The sequence below is a fragment of the Misgurnus anguillicaudatus genome, chromosome 22 (assembly GCF_027580225.2).
Source record: "Misgurnus anguillicaudatus chromosome 22, ASM2758022v2, whole genome shotgun sequence".
Taxonomy (NCBI): Eukaryota; Metazoa; Chordata; class Actinopteri; order Cypriniformes; family Cobitidae; genus Misgurnus; species Misgurnus anguillicaudatus.
Genome location: NC_073358.2, coordinates 51436598 through 51455631, shown reverse-complemented (window position 1 = coordinate 51455631; position 19034 = coordinate 51436598). Strand labels below are relative to the sequence as shown.

Sequence of the window (19034 nt, the reverse complement as noted above, 5' to 3'; positions counted from 1 at the left end):
ATGTCCCACCTGTCATCTGCCAAAAAGAAAACCATAGACACATACTGACACTGTAGTGCAAGTAATAGCACATCTACCCTAAAGCTCCACGTTTTACGGTAGGCTATCATTCATGTTCCAAACTGGAGTTACGCATTGGTTTTAAAAGCGCAAACGGTTGCCCACTGAGTTACGCACTTAATTTGAGTAACACGCACTTTTGTTAGGAGTTACCTAAAGAAACGTGCCCTAATTATAGTGAAAGTATAGCATATTTGTATTGACATATAAATAATATGTTAAAATATGGTTCCTGTTGTGGGACAATTGCAGCCTATTTTTTTTTTTGACAGCGCACCGTTACGCACTGAATTGCGCATTTATTCAAATCATTAAAGTTAGTGATGCTCATGTTCCCAAACACCAGCAATGAAAACATTAGGATGGTATGCAATATCATACGGAGCACAGCTCAATCAGACACTCTTTCTTTTCCCAAAGGAAGCAGCTCGCGCCGGGACGCGTGGCATCAAACAGACAAGCTTCGTATTACATTACAGTCCGCGCACAGAAATAACAGCACGGGCCTAAGACTTTATCCCAGCAAATAATAAAAGCAGCGCCACCTGTTATCAGAATTCATACAGCGAGGGTCAAGAAACACACAGAGCTTTAAAAACACCACACACGAGACAGAGCTGTATGTCTGCCTAATATTTTTGTGAAACGGTGATATGTTCTTTGGTGAAAAACAATTCTGTAATGCTGAACCATTGAAACTTTTTTAAAAAGTTAATATGCATTTGAAACTATTTATTACAATATAATAAAAGGGTAGGGCCTTCAGCAAATCAGTTTTCCATTAGATGTACATGGGAAGATGTCAAAGGCTCACAAGAGGTTCTTTGTAGTTGCAAGTTTGCTCAGACTAAAAAGTTAATAAAGAAATGGTCCATTGAGGAGCAAAATGGCATCGCTACCAAAAAAAATTCATTTTTTAAAATGTACTTTTAAACGAAGTATTAAACTTATTAAAAAATTCACTGTTTCATTTCTAATGATTTGTAATTGTCACACTGTTATATTAATAACTATGTTTCTATGTTTTAAACTGTATGCCTATATTTAGGATTTAGTGTAATGGAGGCCATGTGATTTGAGTTTTATTCATAGTGCAAAATGCTGAAGTTTAATAGGATTACAATAAAAGGATTGTGCAGACTAATTGTTCACTAATGGACAGAATGACCCAAATGTACATCACTTGGAAAACAACAGAAATGGAGAAGAATAAAGGTAATTTGCTACAAAGACACATACAAGAGAAAAATGTACTGTAACATAACCGCTGCAACAAACTTACTAAAAGATGATAATCTAAAGACATCCAATGACTTTCATTAACAATTTCACTGTCTTGGTGTTTATCTAATTGTAAGTATTTGCAACATCTTTCAGTGCTGAAATAGTTTTTAATAGTATGTGTATGTTTATAACCCACAGTATATGTCTCTCTGAAATACTTTATTATAATTGGTCTGTACCGAAGTCTCATTCTTCTTATATAATTTTCTCATATAATAAAAAAATCTATAATAAAACCATTTATTTACATTTTAATGCCATGCCAGCTTCTATGGCTATATTCATGATAACAACCAGTATTTAGTAATAATTTAAAATGTTCTTAAACACCTAAGGGGAATTTAGTAACTCCAGTTCACCTAATCTACAAGACTTTAGGGTCTGTGGGGTGACACCTGACATGTTAATTTTACAAAAACAGACAATTTTATATATTGAAAAATATTCCACAATATTTTAGTAACTAAAAATGACTTTATTCACATAGTAAAGCCTGTCGATCATAAATAAGTGGGTGGGTACAAACACACAGTAAGCACTGCTAATAAACTATTCCTGATCCTTGTCCTCTCCGTGTGTAATGATGTGAACCAGATTTTTGTAGTCCAGGTTTCCCATAGCATCTGGAGGGAAGGCGATAAACATCTGCTCCATCTGTGGAAGAGAGAACCATCAGTGGAACTGTCATTGTATCCGTGGCAACCTGTCACCATCACTGTCACCTGTACAGGATGTTTGAGAGCTCCCTCACCTCTTCTGGAGAAAATCTGTCTGCTTGTGTGGTCAACATCTCTGTAACACTGAACAGAAATGCATAAAAACTATTTTCATCTCTGTTTGTCTAAAGTGTTAAAATAATGAAATACGGAATATCTTACTATTCCTTCTTCAGAATTCCATTTCCCTCCGGATCGAATACTTTAAAAGCGTTTAGGATGGTTTCCTCTGGATCAGCACCTGTAATATAACAAACTTCAATCACTAAAAACACATCAATGAACAAATCTAGATGTCAAACAATACATAACGGCCTGTTTGACATCATAATCTGTAAATTTAATTAGCTCAATTTATTTCAATTTTTTAATTTTTATGTATAAATATCATTATTGATGTAAGGAATAATTGACAATGGGCCGTTGAATTATTTAAAAACAACCCATACGGCAAAAAAATAATTATCTGACCAAAAATATATATTAAATATATCCTAAATACATTTTGTAGGAAGTAATGCTCAAATATATTTTTGAATTTGGAAATATATTTAGTTTTAACCTTCATATATCAACATATATTTTAAAATGTATTTCAAAGGCAAGCCATTAAATTTCCAATTTTACATCCCATATGGCAAAAATGTACTATACATTAAATAATGTATTATATATTCAAAATATATTTAAAGGTGCAGTGTGTACATTTTAGCTGCATCTAGTGCTTAGGTTGCGAATTGTAACCAATGGCTCAGTTCACTGCTCACACCTCGCTTTTGAGGAGCTACGGTAGCCCCCACCGAGTCTTGTCCGTCGAGACAACTTAGATCCCTTAACGGACAAACTTTTTTACTGTAGAAACATGGCGGCACAAAATGGCGGCTTCCATGTAAGGGGACCCTCGGTATGCAGATAAAAACGTCTCATTCTAAGGTAATAAAAACACAAGGGTTCATTATAAAAGGTCTTTATACACCCCTGACAATATAGTTTTGTATATTATTTTGCATTTCTATCAAGAGATTTTTCTAAAAACTACACACTGCACCTTTAATTTTAACCATTTTAAAATGTTATTTTTACAGGTTTATAACCTATAATACATGAATATATTTCCTTAAATTGAAATATATGGAGGGCTAAATACATTTTTAATGCTTTAAAATTAGTTTTTAAAATACATTTAAAAATATACAGAAATGGCCAAAAAATTAATCTGCAAAAAATAAATTTTTTGGTAAACATATTCCAAAAATATATTTCAGGAAATATATTTTTGGGCCATTTTTTGTATACTTAAAAAAAAATTTTTTGCCGTATGGGAATGCACACCCAATGTGGTAATGCGGCACGGCACCAATGATATTCAATAGTCCATCATTCCTTATACTATGGCTACTACAGACATTGCTCTGGTGGTTATTTTTAAGACATTTGCCAGGTTAGGTGTCCGTTTATCAAAGAACATTTCTCAAACAATCAGAATAAAGCATTCAACAGCCCAATAGTATAAAAATACCAATATACAACATCTTTAAAGTGTTATCTACAAAGGCAGCTCACTAGATTTTAAAGCAGAACTCTTGTGTGTTTAAAAAAAGTTTTGGTCTTGGTCTTCAATTCTTACCCTTGAGTTTCTCTCCAAACATAGTAAGGAAAACTGTAAAATTGATTGGCCCTGATGCCTCCTTCAACATGTCGTCAATCTCTTCTTGTTTCACATTCAGACGTCCTGTCAGTCAAATGACAAAATAGGAAATATTATAAAATATATTAGTGATGTGAAAAAAACAAAATTTTGCTTATAGACGCATCTTGAAAACTTGCATAAACCAACCTAGAGCTGCAAACGTGTCTCTCAGATCATTTTTGTCAATGAATCCATCTCTGTTCTGATCCATGATGGTAAACGCCTGAATACATGCGGAGAAACATTTTTTTATCCAACGAGGAAAATAGCTCATTACTCAAAGGTTGATCGTGGGACACTTATTAAACTAAAAAAAATCTTTGATTAGAGATATTTTTGTCTTGAAAATACCATTTGGAGACATCTCTATTGTATATATTTTAGTCTGGTGGTCTGGGGTCTTTTTCTCATGGAAAATCAAAATACTCAAGCTAAAGTTTCTGTTGTCTTCCAGCTGAATTCCATGAAGATATTAAAAAGTTTTCATTTGTGCCTTTTCGTTCCTTATGGAATATTATGAACCTGGCACAACACCAGTTGTTTAGGAACACGGAGACAATGGCACACCTGTGTCCCAACAGAATTTGGCCTGTTAAGAAGCGCCTCTATAAATATATGTATCGGCTCTCAATAGGGATCAGACAGGAATATCAGATTCCACAGTGGGGGTCACAGCGGGCGCCTTTGAGACAATATCAGCTGTGCTCATTATGAATGACTCGATAGGGACGGATCAAAAAAACAAAAGGGAGAAATACACGAGCCATCAGACCTCTTTGAACTCCTGGATCTGAGCCTGTTCGAACATGGAGAAGACATTGGAGTTTGCTCCTTCTGCAGCCCTTTTCTTTGCTTTCTTGGGTGCCATGGATAAAAAACAAACATTCAGGTGACCGATATTTATACACACACACAGATCTGAGATCAGATTGAACAATGCTAGAATAAGATGCCATAGCCAGTTAAGACCACAGGTTGTTAAACTGGAATCTGAATTACTAGAAGGTGAGGAATTTATTGAATTGCAAACATGCAACAGAGGAATTTGTTTAGTTTAAATCCAAACCTTGTCGAATTAATCATCCTGGCCAATATATATATGAATAATCATTTAATGCATTGCATGCATTTTTTTAATCAATGCATGCATATTTTTAATCAATGCATGCATTGCATTAAATTATTATTATTTATTATACAAAAATATATTTATAGTATGTGTATAATGAATAAAATAGAAAGAAAAAGAAATGTATATATATATATTTTTTTTTAATCAATGCATGCATTGCATTAAATGATTATTCATTATTATACACATACTCACAAAAATGTATACCTTGTAAGTCGCTCTGGATAAAAGCATCTGCCTCGTGCATAATGTAAATGCAATATGCATTTGTAAATCTCTTTTGGTTACTCACCATGGCTGTCGTAGGATGGAGGCGCGCAGAACAATGACAGACTCCTGAACTGCAGCTGAACAATCAAGTTCAGACGGAGGCCTTTTGTAGATGATCCGTGCCGTTGTCTACTGGCTGATATAAATAACACATGTCCTCTTTAGGAAGTGACAGGTAGATGGTGGTTCTTCATATACGCTCGCACGCAGGCCTGTACCCCCAACCTCAAGGTCCATTGTGTTTTAGGAACAACAGTGGTTTAGAATAACAGGGTCTTACTCTCTGGAGGACACATGGAAGAAATGTCTGGTCATTGCTCAGCTGTCCGATGTTCATCTTACCTCCTCATTTATTTCAGGTTTTCCATAATACTTCAGCTTCAGTGTAAAATGACCATTACTAACAATTTTACTGATGTATATCAGGGACAGAAAAGGTTGTGATACATACCAGAATGCAAACAGCTGGTTGATATGGATTTGGGATAATCATTTCAAAAGTAGAGAAGTTTTAAAGTTTAAGATGAAGATTTACATTAGAATGAAATGCATTGATGAACAAAACGTACATATTGACTTTAAAGAGCATTTGGTTGTCTTAAAGCTTAATGCACAGTGTGCACATCACCAAAACATGCTTGTTTACAGTGTGTTACTTTTATACACGTCCTACATTCACATGGAACCAAAAATGGCCCTTTAAACGGCATTGCTGTGATGGACCGCTAGCACCTTTTATTTTCCTTAATATCTCCTTAATTTCTCAATTGTTATAATCTCACACACGCTCTCCTAGGCCTTCACCATTGCTTTCAACAATGCTTAAACTGTGCTCAGATAAAGAGCTTGAATATCTGAACAAAAAAATATTTCAGTTCTTAGAAACATAAACTCATTGTGAAAGTGAGAGACCCTTGTGTAGTTTTGCTGTCTGCATACTGTAGTACATATTAACCTGTCAGTAACACAATGCACGGCTGCCACATGCAGGGCAGTAATGCGTGACTCGCATATTCACATGCCATACCTATTAGCAATGAGCTGAATTACTCTACAGGCGTTAAACAGCTGTAATGACACTTCAGTTTCCCCATTGATGAATGTCGCTCTGCATGTTATTATCTACAGCAATTAATAGACAGAAATGTTTGAAATGATTGACGGGTCATCTTGTGTCCTTTATTAAAGACAAAGAGGTCTGGGCCTCCAAAAGCAACTTACAGTGCATTACAAGATCTACATTTTGAGTAGGCTGTGTGCATCCTCTGGGTTTGAACCCAATACCTTTGCACTGAGCTAAACAGGAGCACCTGTCTCTATACAAAAGTTCATAGGTTCAACATGGAAGACAATGCACTGAATTAATGCACTTTGTGTCGCTTTGGATACAATGCATAAATGCAAATGGGTTTAATAATGTACACATAAATATGAACATTTTATCACTTTAACAGTTCACAAACATTTTTATCATACCTTCCCTCATGTAATTTTAAACCAGTGAGTCTTTTGAGATTTAGCAGAATTAACTTCAAACAAACTGTAACACGCCTTGACTATCTTATGGCTTTAGAAGACTTGAAATATAAAACCACAGTACTTTTACAAAGCTTTTATAAAAATCCTCAGCTGTCACCAAAGTATGTGCATCTACAGTGGTGTAGTGGTGTCTGGAGAAGTGGGTATACTTTTAATTTATGCCCCCAGTAGAAGTGGGTATACCCCATGCCATCAAATAAAGAGGTGGGTATACTTCGTATACCTGCGTATACCCTGCACTACACCACTGTGCATCTATATTAGCATTTACTATTATAAATAATAATAATTATATTATCCTTAATACCATGCATTGCTTTCAAAATTTCAATTTGATCTTAAAGGGATAGTATGCCAAAAAAATGAAAACTCTGTCATCATTTACTCACCCGTAATGTTTTTCAAACCTGTATATATTTCTGCTAAATACATACAAAAAAATATATTTTGAAGAATGTATAAGCAAACAGATCTGGGGCACCATTGAATTCCATATTAGGAAAAAATAATACTATGGAAGTAAATGGCGCCCCAGATCTGCAGATTCGGTAAACTGATGCTTTAAAGGGATAGTTTACCAAAAAATTCTGTCATCATTTAGTCGCCCCCGTGTTGTTACAAACCTGTATATTTCTTTGTTCTGATGAACACAAAGGAAGATATTTCAAGAAATGTTTGTAATCAAAAAGCATTCGTGGATCCCATTTACTTCCATAGTATTCTTTTTTTCTACTATGGAAGTGAATGGGGTCCACGCACGGTTGTTTAAAAACATTTCTCAAAATATCTTCCTTCATGTTTATCAAAGAAATGTATACAGGTTTGTAACAACATGAGAGTGAGTAAATAATGACAGAATTTTCATTTTTGGGTGAACTACCCCTTTAATAATTAGTGAAATATTTTTTTCTAAATGTAAGTTTTTGCTCCTGTATAACTACATTAACAATCATGTATTTGCATTGCTGTATCAGTGATATCATGCAGTTAAATCACTGTAATATTTCCATAATGAATTATGATTGATTCTCATCTCTACTGCTTTTTTTTATAAATTTTTCTGTAAGTTTACCTAAATCTTTTATTAAAACTGTTTAAAGTTATAATAATAAGCAGATATCTCCTTCATCTAGGGCAGTTATTGACTATTGATCAGTTATTGAACTGTGCATGTGTGAGTTTGGCTATATTCTCATGCTGTAGCCTACTGTAATAATATGACATCATGGTTACATTAAAAAAAGAGATTTGGTTTCTTCTGTTTGAAAGCCTCGGGACTAAGTTAAACACAACAGCTGTGTCTAGTGAGCTGACTATATAAACAACATTGATATCCAGGTATGCCGCTCAATTTTAATACTGAACTTGCTCTATGCACAGCTTGGAAAATGTGGCAAATATGTGTTTATTTAAAATAAATTAAAAGATTATTTAGATATTTCACATGCTGTCAGAATGAATGGCTAAATCAAAGAATTGAGCAAATCAAAGAGTAATGCACAGAGTTTATTTAAATTCATCTGAGGCTCTGCTGTGGAAAATCAATACTGTGCACTGAGAGTTTCAAATCAATAAACAGGATCAATACAACCAATAGCTACAATTTATATAAAAGACTTTGTAGTTACCACGCCAAAACATTGCTGTGGATTTGATTTTTATTTTTTTTTTGTATAAAAGAGGAATTTGATTGCATGCTATTAGCTGGAAAATTAAATCTGCTCTTGAAATCTGTCACCATCAAAACTAATTTTAGTCTAACATTTTAGCATGTAAAAGTATGTGAACTAGTATACAATAATATACATCTCTGACATAAACATAAGGAAAATCAGATTTCTGTAATTGCATTTGAATATCCTTAACAGCAATGAGAACAAATCCAAGCACATGCACCCCGCAGACTGATTGATTGATTGACTGATTGAGCTCCGCCCACAGCTGATCTATTGATTAATTGATTGAGTTCTTTGGTTGCAGGTATTGATTGGATGTATTGATCGGATGTATTGATCTTGTGTTGGGTGTTTGACTCGTCTCTCAGCTCGACTCAGATGTTAGTGAAGCACGCAGTCAGTAAGATCCTCTTTGTTCAAGAGACCAACATGGAAACCAACAGCACTTTCAACAATCATATGGTATGTATTCTGTTTTTCTTTACTTTATGTTTACTGGGTCAGGATTTGTTTGCACTTGTTTGGTATATAATGTTGATTGTATCTGAAACTGTACATCAGTTAATGGGGTGACTGACAAAAAACATCAATGTAGTTTTTACATTCAAATGTACGTTAATGTCCCATTATATCTTTGGCCAAAATATAATATAATATAAAGATTTGCTAAATACATTTTGTAGAAGTAAAGCTTAAATACATTTTTAAATTTGAAAATATATTTAGTTTTAACCTTTATATATATATATATATAAACATTTCATTAAAAATGTATTTTAGGGGCAACAAATACACTTATAATTTCACCATACAGTACAGCAAAAAATATATTTTTCCTAGGCAAAATATAAAAGTTTGTATAAAATTTACATTTATAAGTATATTTTACTTTAAAAATTAATTTTTAACTTTATAATAAAAATATAATAATTAATTAATGTAATAATTAATTTTTTATGTTACCAAGTTAATAACAGACAATGTTTTTCTTCCAATGTGACCTGAATATAAATCCATAAAATATATTTCAAAATGTACAAAAAAAATCCAAAAAATATATTGTATTAAAAAATCAATTTTTGTAAACACATTTAAAAATGTATTTAAAAATATATTTCAGCACATACACACAACACTTTTTTTTAAAAATATATTTAAAATCATATTTGAAAATATATTTTTTTGACATGTGGTGTTTTTTGGATGTTTTTAACAGTTTTTTTTGTGATGAAGTGCTTTACACGCAAAACAACTCTTTTTTTACACAGTAAATATAAAGTTTACTTTTTTTTAAAAAATACTGTTTAATAATTTTTTAACTTTGATGCATTGATTTAATGATTTTTAGGTTTTCTCTCTTTCTTTTAAAAGGATGATTTTTAAGTTATTCCAAAGTAAAATCATGACGATCACCATGCACATTGTTAATGCAAGATGTTCACTGTCACGAGTACACAAGTGACACTGAGATGTCATATCTCCTTTTCTGTATGGTTTTAGATAAAACCCTTTTTTTAAATCACTGACCATGTCTATCTATCTTCATATTAACAGGAGCTCAGCATCTTTCCGGCAGCATCACTGTGGTAACACTTCATTAGTTCTTGTCAGATCTGAGGCTTATGTTTATATTTTTAGATGATGCCTTAATGTGAATTAGTTTTCAACATGAATTCAGTATTTGACTGAAGGTTGTAATGGTGTATTTTACTCATGTGTAGCTCTGAAGATCTGGAGATGATGGTGGTCAGGAGAGATCGTGAGATTCTGCATCTGCGTGAGGAAGTTTATCGTCTTCAGCTAATGCTGCAGGAAATCAAAGAGAGAACAGCCAATCATATTACACAGCTACAGCAACAACTAACCAATAAAGTACAAGATATTCAGGTAGAGTACAGTTCATCATATATGATTATTGAAAAATTTACCATGCCTTTCTTCAAAAATATTCTGCAATAACAACATCAAAAAACAACACTCTGAAAAATGCCGGGCAATTTTCAACCCAACAATGGGCCAAAAAGGCCCTGTTGGTTTGTAATTTAACCTATGCTGGGTTGTTCAACCCAACATACTGGGTTGTTGCCCATTGCAAAAAAGAGTGGGTGTGTTTGAAATGACATGAGGGCAAATAATAAATGATGGATTTTTAAAGTATGCATTAATAGTAAAAAGTATGCAATAATAGTTTGTGTGTGCGTTTGCTTTTTAGATACTTCAGGCCAAGTTAGATTCACAGCAGGATTATATGAAGATCAAAGCTGAGCTCAGGTCTCATATTTATCATTTTTTTAACATGATGATCAAAATTGTCTGGACAACATTAAACCTGTCTTTACTGGTATCTGCAGCAGTCTTCAGACCGCCGGTAACCCTCATGATGTGCAGGTAAGACAGCCGCTCGCAAACCCTCCATCACCACCAACATTTCCACAGTTTATTGCTGTGAATGGTGTAGTAGATAAGATTTAATATATCAAACTATTTAAATGTGACACAGACATACACATCGATTTAGCCTTGTAAACGCACATCAATTTAGTTGCATCAATACATCAGCAGCAATGTTACCATACAGAATGTGAGGTTGTATATTGACATTAACTGAGTGAGTAATCATTGTCACTACTAGATAATTACACACATTGAAAATAAGATCCTAATATATTTTTACTTATAACTAAACAGTACACGTGTGAGCTTGGAAAATAATGTTTACAGTAGGAAAAATACAAAAATCTTGATGGGACATTCTGAATTTTGGGATAAAAATAATAATAATTTTGACCCATTCAATGTATTGTTGGCTATTGCTACAATATGGCTGGTTTTGAGGTCCAGGGTCACATATTTATAATGGTGTGAAACAGGATGCGAGGCTGACGGTTGTTTTCCACAATCCTAAACGTAACTTTCAATGCCTACAGTCACATTATTTGATGGTCACATTATAATTTTTTTGTAAATACACCTGCAGCTTTACTGACCAGTTCTCTCTCTCTTAGGTCTCTGAGTCACCATCAGATGTTAACAGCATCTCAGAAAGACAAAGTGCAGCTTTATATGTGCAGCCCATCGGTGACAATGGTAACTGTTTGGCAATTAATGTTATTTGTTCTATCAGTTTGATTTATAGATTAATTGTCTTTGTTAAGCATGTTTGTTGTCTCTACATACAACACAGAGTATGCAATGGTCACCTAATATGGCAAATTTGTGTGTGTCTCTTTAATTACAAATTAGCAAAAACATACTTTTTAAAAAAAAGACGATCACCATACTGCGTTGTTCATAATGAAAAATTATGTAAATATTTAAAGTGGACATTTCCCAATACTTTTTTAAGATGTCAAATAGTGCTGTCTCACGATTAGTCGCGACTAATCGCTTGCAGAATAAAAGTTTTTATTTACATAATGTATGTGTGTGTACAGTGTATAATAATTATGTCTATATAAATACACACACATACATGTATAATTTTAAGAAAAAAATATTTATATGATAAATATTTATATCTATGTATAATATAAATTATATATAAATATAAACGTGTATGTATGCATGCAAATGTTTCTTAATTATATACATGCGTGCGTGTTTGTGTGTATTTATACATAATTATTATACACAGTACACACACATATATTATGTAAACAAAAACTTTTATTCTGCAAACGATTAGTCATGACTAATCGTGAGGCAGCACTAATGTAAAATATATCTTTGGTGTCCCCAGAGAACGTATTTGAAGTTCTAGCTTAAAATACCATATAGATCATTTATTATACCATGTTTAAATTGCCAACTTGTGTCATTTAAAATCCAAATGAGCTCTGCACTTGATGGCAGTGCTATGGTTGGATAGTGCAGATATCCCCTTCTGACATCACAAGGGGAACCAATTTTTCATTTTAACATGCTTGCAGAGAATGATTTACCAAAACTAAGTTACTGAGTTGATCTTTCACATTTTCTACTTTGATAAAAGCAGGGACCCAATTATAGCACTTAAACATGAAAAACAGATATATTTGGTCTTTGAACACAAAGTGACATCATTTTGCTCAGAAAACCCAAACGCAGAGTGTTGAGGTTTAATGGACACACACAGGTGACACAATTATATACATTTTAACGTATAAAAGTTAATTTCTTATATTAGGTGACATGAAAGTATCACTTACTGTTTGCATAAAAACACGTCTCTGTAGAAGACTTTTAGTAACTAAGCAATAGGCTTTATGCCCAGCTGCACTAATTCCTGAACTTCAGCCAGCTTCTTGTTTCCTGTCTGCCATTATTGGACAAACTAATTAATCCAAATGTGCCTGACCTCAGTAGTCACAAACAAACTGATTAATCCAGGTGTGCCTGACCTCAGTAGTCACAACAACAATATTCAGACACATCTGGATTAATCAGTTTGTCCAATAATGGCAGACAGGAAACAAGGAGCTGGCTGAAGTTCAGGAAGTAGTGCAGCTGGGCATAAAGCCTATTAAACCTTAACTTAACATGCTGTCTTTCCAACATCATGTATGTCCAATATTAATCTAGGACATCTTCATTACATTTATCAAAATACAGTAAAGCATAGTGTTGGTTATGCAATTGTCATTAGTCAACAACAGTCTAGTAATGTGTTTGTCTTTGATTATGGTCAGATCCTGTTGTCAAGATGGAGTTGAAGACACCGGTGGAGATTGATCAGGAATCATTAAATGAATCATCTGCGGTCAACAGGAGATCATCATCATCTTCATCATCATCTCTATACCTCCAAACAGCCATTAAAGAAGAGCATGACATCACTTATCTGACATCCCAAGAGTTTCCCCAGGATTGTTTTTTAAAGCACAGTATCAGTGATGAGAGTGAAGTTTATAACACACAGACTGATGAGTTTATGGACCAGGATGAAGATCAGCTTGACACCACCAGAATCACCCAACAGGTGAAAGAGATCCTTCAGACACACAATATCGCCCAGCGAGTGTTCGCCCACTATGTGCTGGGTCTTTCTCAAGGGACCGTGAGCGACATACTGTCCCGACCCAAACCTTGGAATAAACTGACCGTCAGAGGTAGAGAACCGTTCATAAGAATCAAACACTTTCTGTCAGATGCAAACGGCATTCAAACGCTCAGGAACATCCAAGATCGACTGAGAGGTGAGACAGATACTTATAACTAAACTAAAGTTTTTTTGTGTGTTTACAGTGCTAAACATAAAACAATTAGGCTTTAAAATACATTCAATAATCCATTTGTGATCTTTGAACAAAATGGATAAAAACCCTTTAAAGTGTAACATTTAAATAATATAGTTTTTATATATTTTTAACTCTCATCTCGCTCACTCTCGCTCTGGTGCGCTCTCTCTCTCTCTCTCTCTCTCTCTTTCTCTCTCTCTCTCACTCACTCTCGCTCTGGTGCACTCTCTCACTCTCACTTTGGCTCTCGCTCGCTCTGGTTCACTCTCTCGCGGTCTCTCACTCTGACTCACAATTGCTCTCTCTTACTCTATCTCTCTCGCTCGCTCTGGTTCACTGTCTCTCTGGTTCACTCTCACTGTCTCGCTCACTCTTGCTCTGGTTCAATCTCTCTCTGGTTCACTCTCGCTCTTGCTCACTCTCGCTCGTTCACTCTCACTCTTGCTTGCTCTCACACTTGGTCTCTTGCTCACTCTCGCTCTGGTGAACTCTCTCTCTCTCGCTTGCTCGCTCTCACTCTTGCTCTGGTTTTGCTTGCTCTCGCTCTGGTTTACTCTCGCTCGCTCTCGCTCTGTATCACTCTCACTCTCTCTCTTGCTATGGTTCACTTTCGCTCTAATTCACTCTCGCTCACCCTCACCCTGGTTCTAGCTCTCTCGCACTCTTGCTCTGGTGCACTCTCTCTCACTCTCTCGCTCGCTTTTGCTCTCGCTCGCTTTTGCTCTCGCTCACTTTTGCTCTGGTTCACTCTGCTCAATCTCACTCACTCTCGCTCTCTCTCTCCCTCTGGTTTACTTTCACTCTCTCACTCTTGCCCACTCTCGCTCTGGCTCACTCTCGCTAGGGTTCACTCTCGCTAGGGTTCACTCTCTCACTCTTGCTAGGGTTTACTCTCAATAGGGTTCACTCTCGCTCTCTCTCACACTCTCAGTCTTGCTCACTCTCGCTCTGGTGCACTCTCTCACGCTTTTTCTCTTGCTTACTTTCGCTGGGGTTCACTCTCGCTCTGTATCACTCTCACTCTCTCTCTTGCTATGGTTCACTCTCCCTCTAATTCACTCTCGCTCACCCTCGCCCTGGTTGTCGCTCTCTCTCGCACTCTCGCTCTGGTGCACTCTCTCGCTCACTTTTGCTCTCGCTCACTCTTGCTCTGGTTCACTCTGCTCAATCTCACTCACTCACTCTCTCTCTCCCTCTGGATTACTTTTGCTCTCTCACCCTTGCCCACTCTTGCTCTGGTTCATTCTCTCTCTACCTCTGGTTCACTCTCTCTCACCCTTGCTCGCCCCTCTCTCTCTCCCTCGCTTGCCCTTTCTTGCTCTCTCTCTCTCACCATTTACTAGGCTAACTCGGTGTATATGTATGTTTGTGTCACATTTCAGTGGAAGAGTATGACAGGAGACCTTCAAGGGATGGAGATACATCAGACAACATTATAAGAAACATTCTTGAGCAGGCCAAACAAGAGATGAGCACTTCAACTCGTACAACGAAAAATATCTGCACTACACAATGTGACAATTCCATGATGAAGCAGAAAGACGTTGATTCGGGGAGACTGGATCCCAGCAGTCTATCCCGAACGGTTTTTGTACAAAGCATCATCCAAAAAGTCCAAAGTGAGATTGATACCACAAAACCATTACACTCTCGTTCTTCTTCTCTCTCCTCCATTGATTGCTTTTCGAGTCAAGGTACGTCACAGATGTTTACTGTTGAATCAGACTGGAGTAACCATGGATTTTACAATAAAATGGCATCAGTGCAGTTGGGAAAAAAGACAACAGCTCTAGAGGAAGTTTCTGATGATCGTACTGGTATCAACACCAGTCTGGACATCGAGGAGTTAGACACATTCAACATCACCAAAAGAGTGAAGGAAGTTCTCACAGTCAACAATATAGGTGAGGAGACGGAGTGGTTTACATGCAAAGGATACAGGTGCATTATTTCTGTTTGGCAAGTCTGACTCTCCTTACTGCTCATACTCAGAGAGTTGTGTTAGGCGTGATGAAGTGCATACCAAATTGCATACTTATGCACTAAATTTTGTATTATAAATATTGTACAGTAAATTGTATGTTCACACTGGAACGTGCACTTTAAGTACCTGGATGACCAAATAATCTGAAACCGCATACTTTATAGTAGGCGAAAAAATAGTATGTGACAAAAGAAGTTTTCTGTGTAGATTTATTTAAGCGTCATGTTTCAGGTCAACGTCTATTTGGGGAGGCAGTACTTGGTTTAACACAAAGCTCTGTATCTGAACTGCTGTCTCATCCCAAACCCTGGAGAAAACTGAGTGTGAAAGGGAAGGAGAATTTCATTCGTATGAATCTGTGGCTCCAGGACCCTCGCCATGTCCAAAAACTGAACGCTATGAAGATAATGGGCCAGAGAGGTAAATGTGTGATTGGCAAAAGTAGATGACTGTAAAAAGAAGTAGTCCAAGTAGTTTGTGTGAAATAAATTGAGTAAAATGTTTAATGATTGCATTGCAGCTCATCTCAAACGTTCTCTGATTGGATCAGAAAGCGAGACGCAGGGAACGACGTTGGATGCAATGGGAAGCAAGCTTGGTGTTACTGGTTGTTCAGGACCGTTTGATGTGTCCAAGAAGCAGCGTGCTGTTTTCACACCTCAGGAGAAAGAGATTTTAAAAAAGTCTTATCAGCAGGAGCCGTACCCCTCTCAAAAGACCATAAAGTTGCTCGCAAAACAACTAGGCCTTAAAATTAGCACTGTTCATAACTGGTTCAACAACTACAGGTTAGTAAAGGATCACCACAACCTGTCTTTTTATATGGGTTATGCAAGTTTTGTGTAAATGGAAAGTTTGACCTTGAAAGAACTGAAGGTAATTTAAAACCTTTTGCTGCTTTTATCTAACCAGGTCAAGGTCAAGTAGACGGGATAGCTGTTATGGAGGAAGATCCTATGAACCTGTACACAAAATCCAGAGTCCAACCAGTCCCAAAAATCTTGATGCAAGTTTAGTCACGATAAAACAGGAACCAGTTGATGCTAGAATAGAAGAAGATGCAGGACTACAAAGAGATGAAGAACACAGTATTTATGTTTCTGTTGGCGTTCAATCTGGCATGAGGATAAAGCGAGAGGAAGCTGATGAGTCAATGTCTCCTGGCCCTTCTTTATGGGGGATGCATTCATCTAATAACTTCAATACGTAAAGCAAAGATTTAAGTCAAACAGTAAGTTGAAGAAAAACATCAGGAACGCAATAAAAATCTTAATGAACTTGCAATGTCTTATGCACACATCTGCACCCTAATTCATCACTGAATGTGATCCATTTTGAGCTATCTGACACTTCACATGCATTTACATTTGATTTCACTATTTGAATTTTTTATCATTTTGTAAACTCGTTTGAGAACATTTAAATCCTTATTGTGAAAACATAAAAAACTGTGAATAATAGTATGAAAATTAGTTAAAGAAAAAACGTAAATATAAGCACTATTTGTACCTTTAGTTGTATTTTTCTGAAAGTAATGCTGTCGTTTGGACATATTCATCTGTGCTTATTTTTTGTTTTTTGTCTTAATACAATAAAGGTTTGCATTAGAAATGCAAATACATTTTCAAAATTAAATTGAATGAAAAGCTTTTACTGAGTTTGTAGTCGGTTAATATTTTATTACTTTTTATCCTGATAAAAGTGCCCCAAAAGTTCTTAAACGTCTAATGACTGGTCTCTGTGAAATGTATATAACTGTAGATTACAGCAGATTTGATTCAGTTAATCCACCCAGGAAGACCGGACTTAAGCCTAGTCCCAAACTAACAGAAATGTTGGTGTTGTCTCGATCGAAAACAACTTGCTCTGACATATCTTAAAATATATCATGTGAGTGTTGTGTCTCGAGGAATACACCAGTAATGTTTATTTATAAAATATGCTTTTAAAAATAATCTAAATATCCTAATTTAACTAAGGCCTAGTCCTGGTTTAAGATAATCCCGATCTGGGAAATCGGTCCTGAACGAATTTACCACATAAATGCAGGGTGTCACATTTCTTTAAATGATGAATTTGTTATTAATACCGTTCACTGTGCTGGCCATTAAGTATTATTAAAGCCAATAAACCAGTTCTGTAGTTTAGTTCATAATCTGTTCAAATTCTCTATACAAGCTCAGTCAAAATCACTTTGTTCTCGGTGCAGTGATGGTTTAAATTTAATCAATCAAAATATATATGTTAATCGCTTTATGGTTTATGGATATTAACCCATCAAAATTTGATTTGTGGATGGAAGCCTGAAATTTTGTTTTCATGGTCTTAGTAAATTTTTTTCGTTTAGGTTTTTTATTTTCTCCTTTTTCTTGATGTGATGTATTAATATTCTTTGTTTATATTTTCTTCTGACCCTGAAGACCCTACATCAATTATAGTTTAACTATGGTATTTTAAAAACCATAGTAACCACAAATTTACCAGTGCCCCACTACAATAACCATAGTTTAGCCCAGTGGCAGCCGGTGACTTCTGTTTCAAGGGCGCTCCATGTGAAGTTCGTCACAACATGTATGTAGCCCATCATGTGTGTGGTTCATAATTTCAAAATATGTGTTCGGTGCATCAAGTGAGCCTGTGTGCATCACGTGTCTTGTCAAAATAAGTGCCTGCTGCAGACGCGTCTAAAGGGTTTATGATAAAAGAGACACTCACGTTTGCCAGATACTCGCAAAATCCAATGCGTAATCAGAGTTTACTGTTAAGGGAGTGTCTTGCATGTATTTTGTGAACTCTGTTATCCTAAACAGTTTTGATGCGTGTGCAGCAGGCACTTATTTTGACAAAACACGTGATGCCCGTGGTTCACATGACACAACAAACAAATCCTTGCTGGAAAAAAAACAAAGCCATTACAGAAAATTCTAATGGTTTTATTGGGAATTTTATTGGTTCTAATGGAATATGGCCCAAAACACACTACAGTGTAGTGGGTTTAATGGTAAAAGCTAATGGTTCCTACTGGTATTTTAATGGAAACCATTAGAATTTTCTGTAATGGTTTTATTGTTTTTTTTTCAGCAGGGATATTTTGAAAACACAAGCAACACACGACACTCCGAACACATATTTTGAATTTGCGCCCCTCGGATGAGCAGTCACGAGACGCCACTGGTTTAACCATCATTTTTATTAAAAAAAAACACAATAATATAAATGCTAAACAAAACATGGGTTTATCATAGTATGCTCGGTGCATCTCTTGTGACGCGTCTTTATTTTTATACAGACTGGTCTTTTTGTATCTTGATCGTGCTCCTTGTCATCATCGGTAAAACACTCCCAACACAAAAAAAGTCATCTGCAGTCGACGATTCACAATGGAGATGTTTATATCTAAACTATATCTAAAATCTGAATCTCTCTTGACAAAAATTCACAAATTACATCAACATCAATAGCTAATT

General features: G+C 35.6%; 2 protein-coding genes across 2 annotated transcripts; one reads left to right on the top strand and one right to left on the bottom strand.

Moving 5' to 3' along the window:
- Positions 1 to 1798: 1798 nt before the first annotated feature.
- Positions 1799 to 10806, bottom strand: myl2a (myosin, light chain 2a, regulatory, cardiac, slow). Its single transcript, XM_073860554.1, has 9 exons — positions 10707 to 10806; positions 10079 to 10173; positions 5180 to 5435; positions 4523 to 4620; positions 3898 to 3973; positions 3688 to 3792; positions 2223 to 2301; positions 2096 to 2144; positions 1799 to 1998 (listed from the first exon to the last, which is right to left on the bottom strand). Exons 4-9 carry the CDS (start codon positions 4616 to 4618, stop codon positions 1894 to 1896), a joined length of 510 nt encoding a protein of 169 aa, XP_073716655.1. The 5' UTR covers positions 4619 to 4620; positions 5180 to 5435; positions 10079 to 10173; positions 10707 to 10806; the 3' UTR covers positions 1799 to 1893.
- cux2a (cut-like homeobox 2a) lies at positions 8657 to 17216 on the top strand. The gene is made up of 11 exons (XM_055198233.2): positions 8657 to 8829; positions 9922 to 9953; positions 10089 to 10254; positions 10580 to 10638; positions 10719 to 10755; positions 11373 to 11454; positions 13035 to 13541; positions 14966 to 15487; positions 15799 to 15987; positions 16088 to 16355; positions 16480 to 17216. The coding sequence occupies exons 1-11, from the start codon at positions 8746 to 8748 to the stop codon at positions 16775 to 16777; spliced, it is 2244 nt and encodes a 747-aa protein (XP_055054208.2). The 5' UTR covers positions 8657 to 8745; the 3' UTR covers positions 16778 to 17216.
- Positions 17217 to 19034: the final 1818 nt, after the last annotated feature.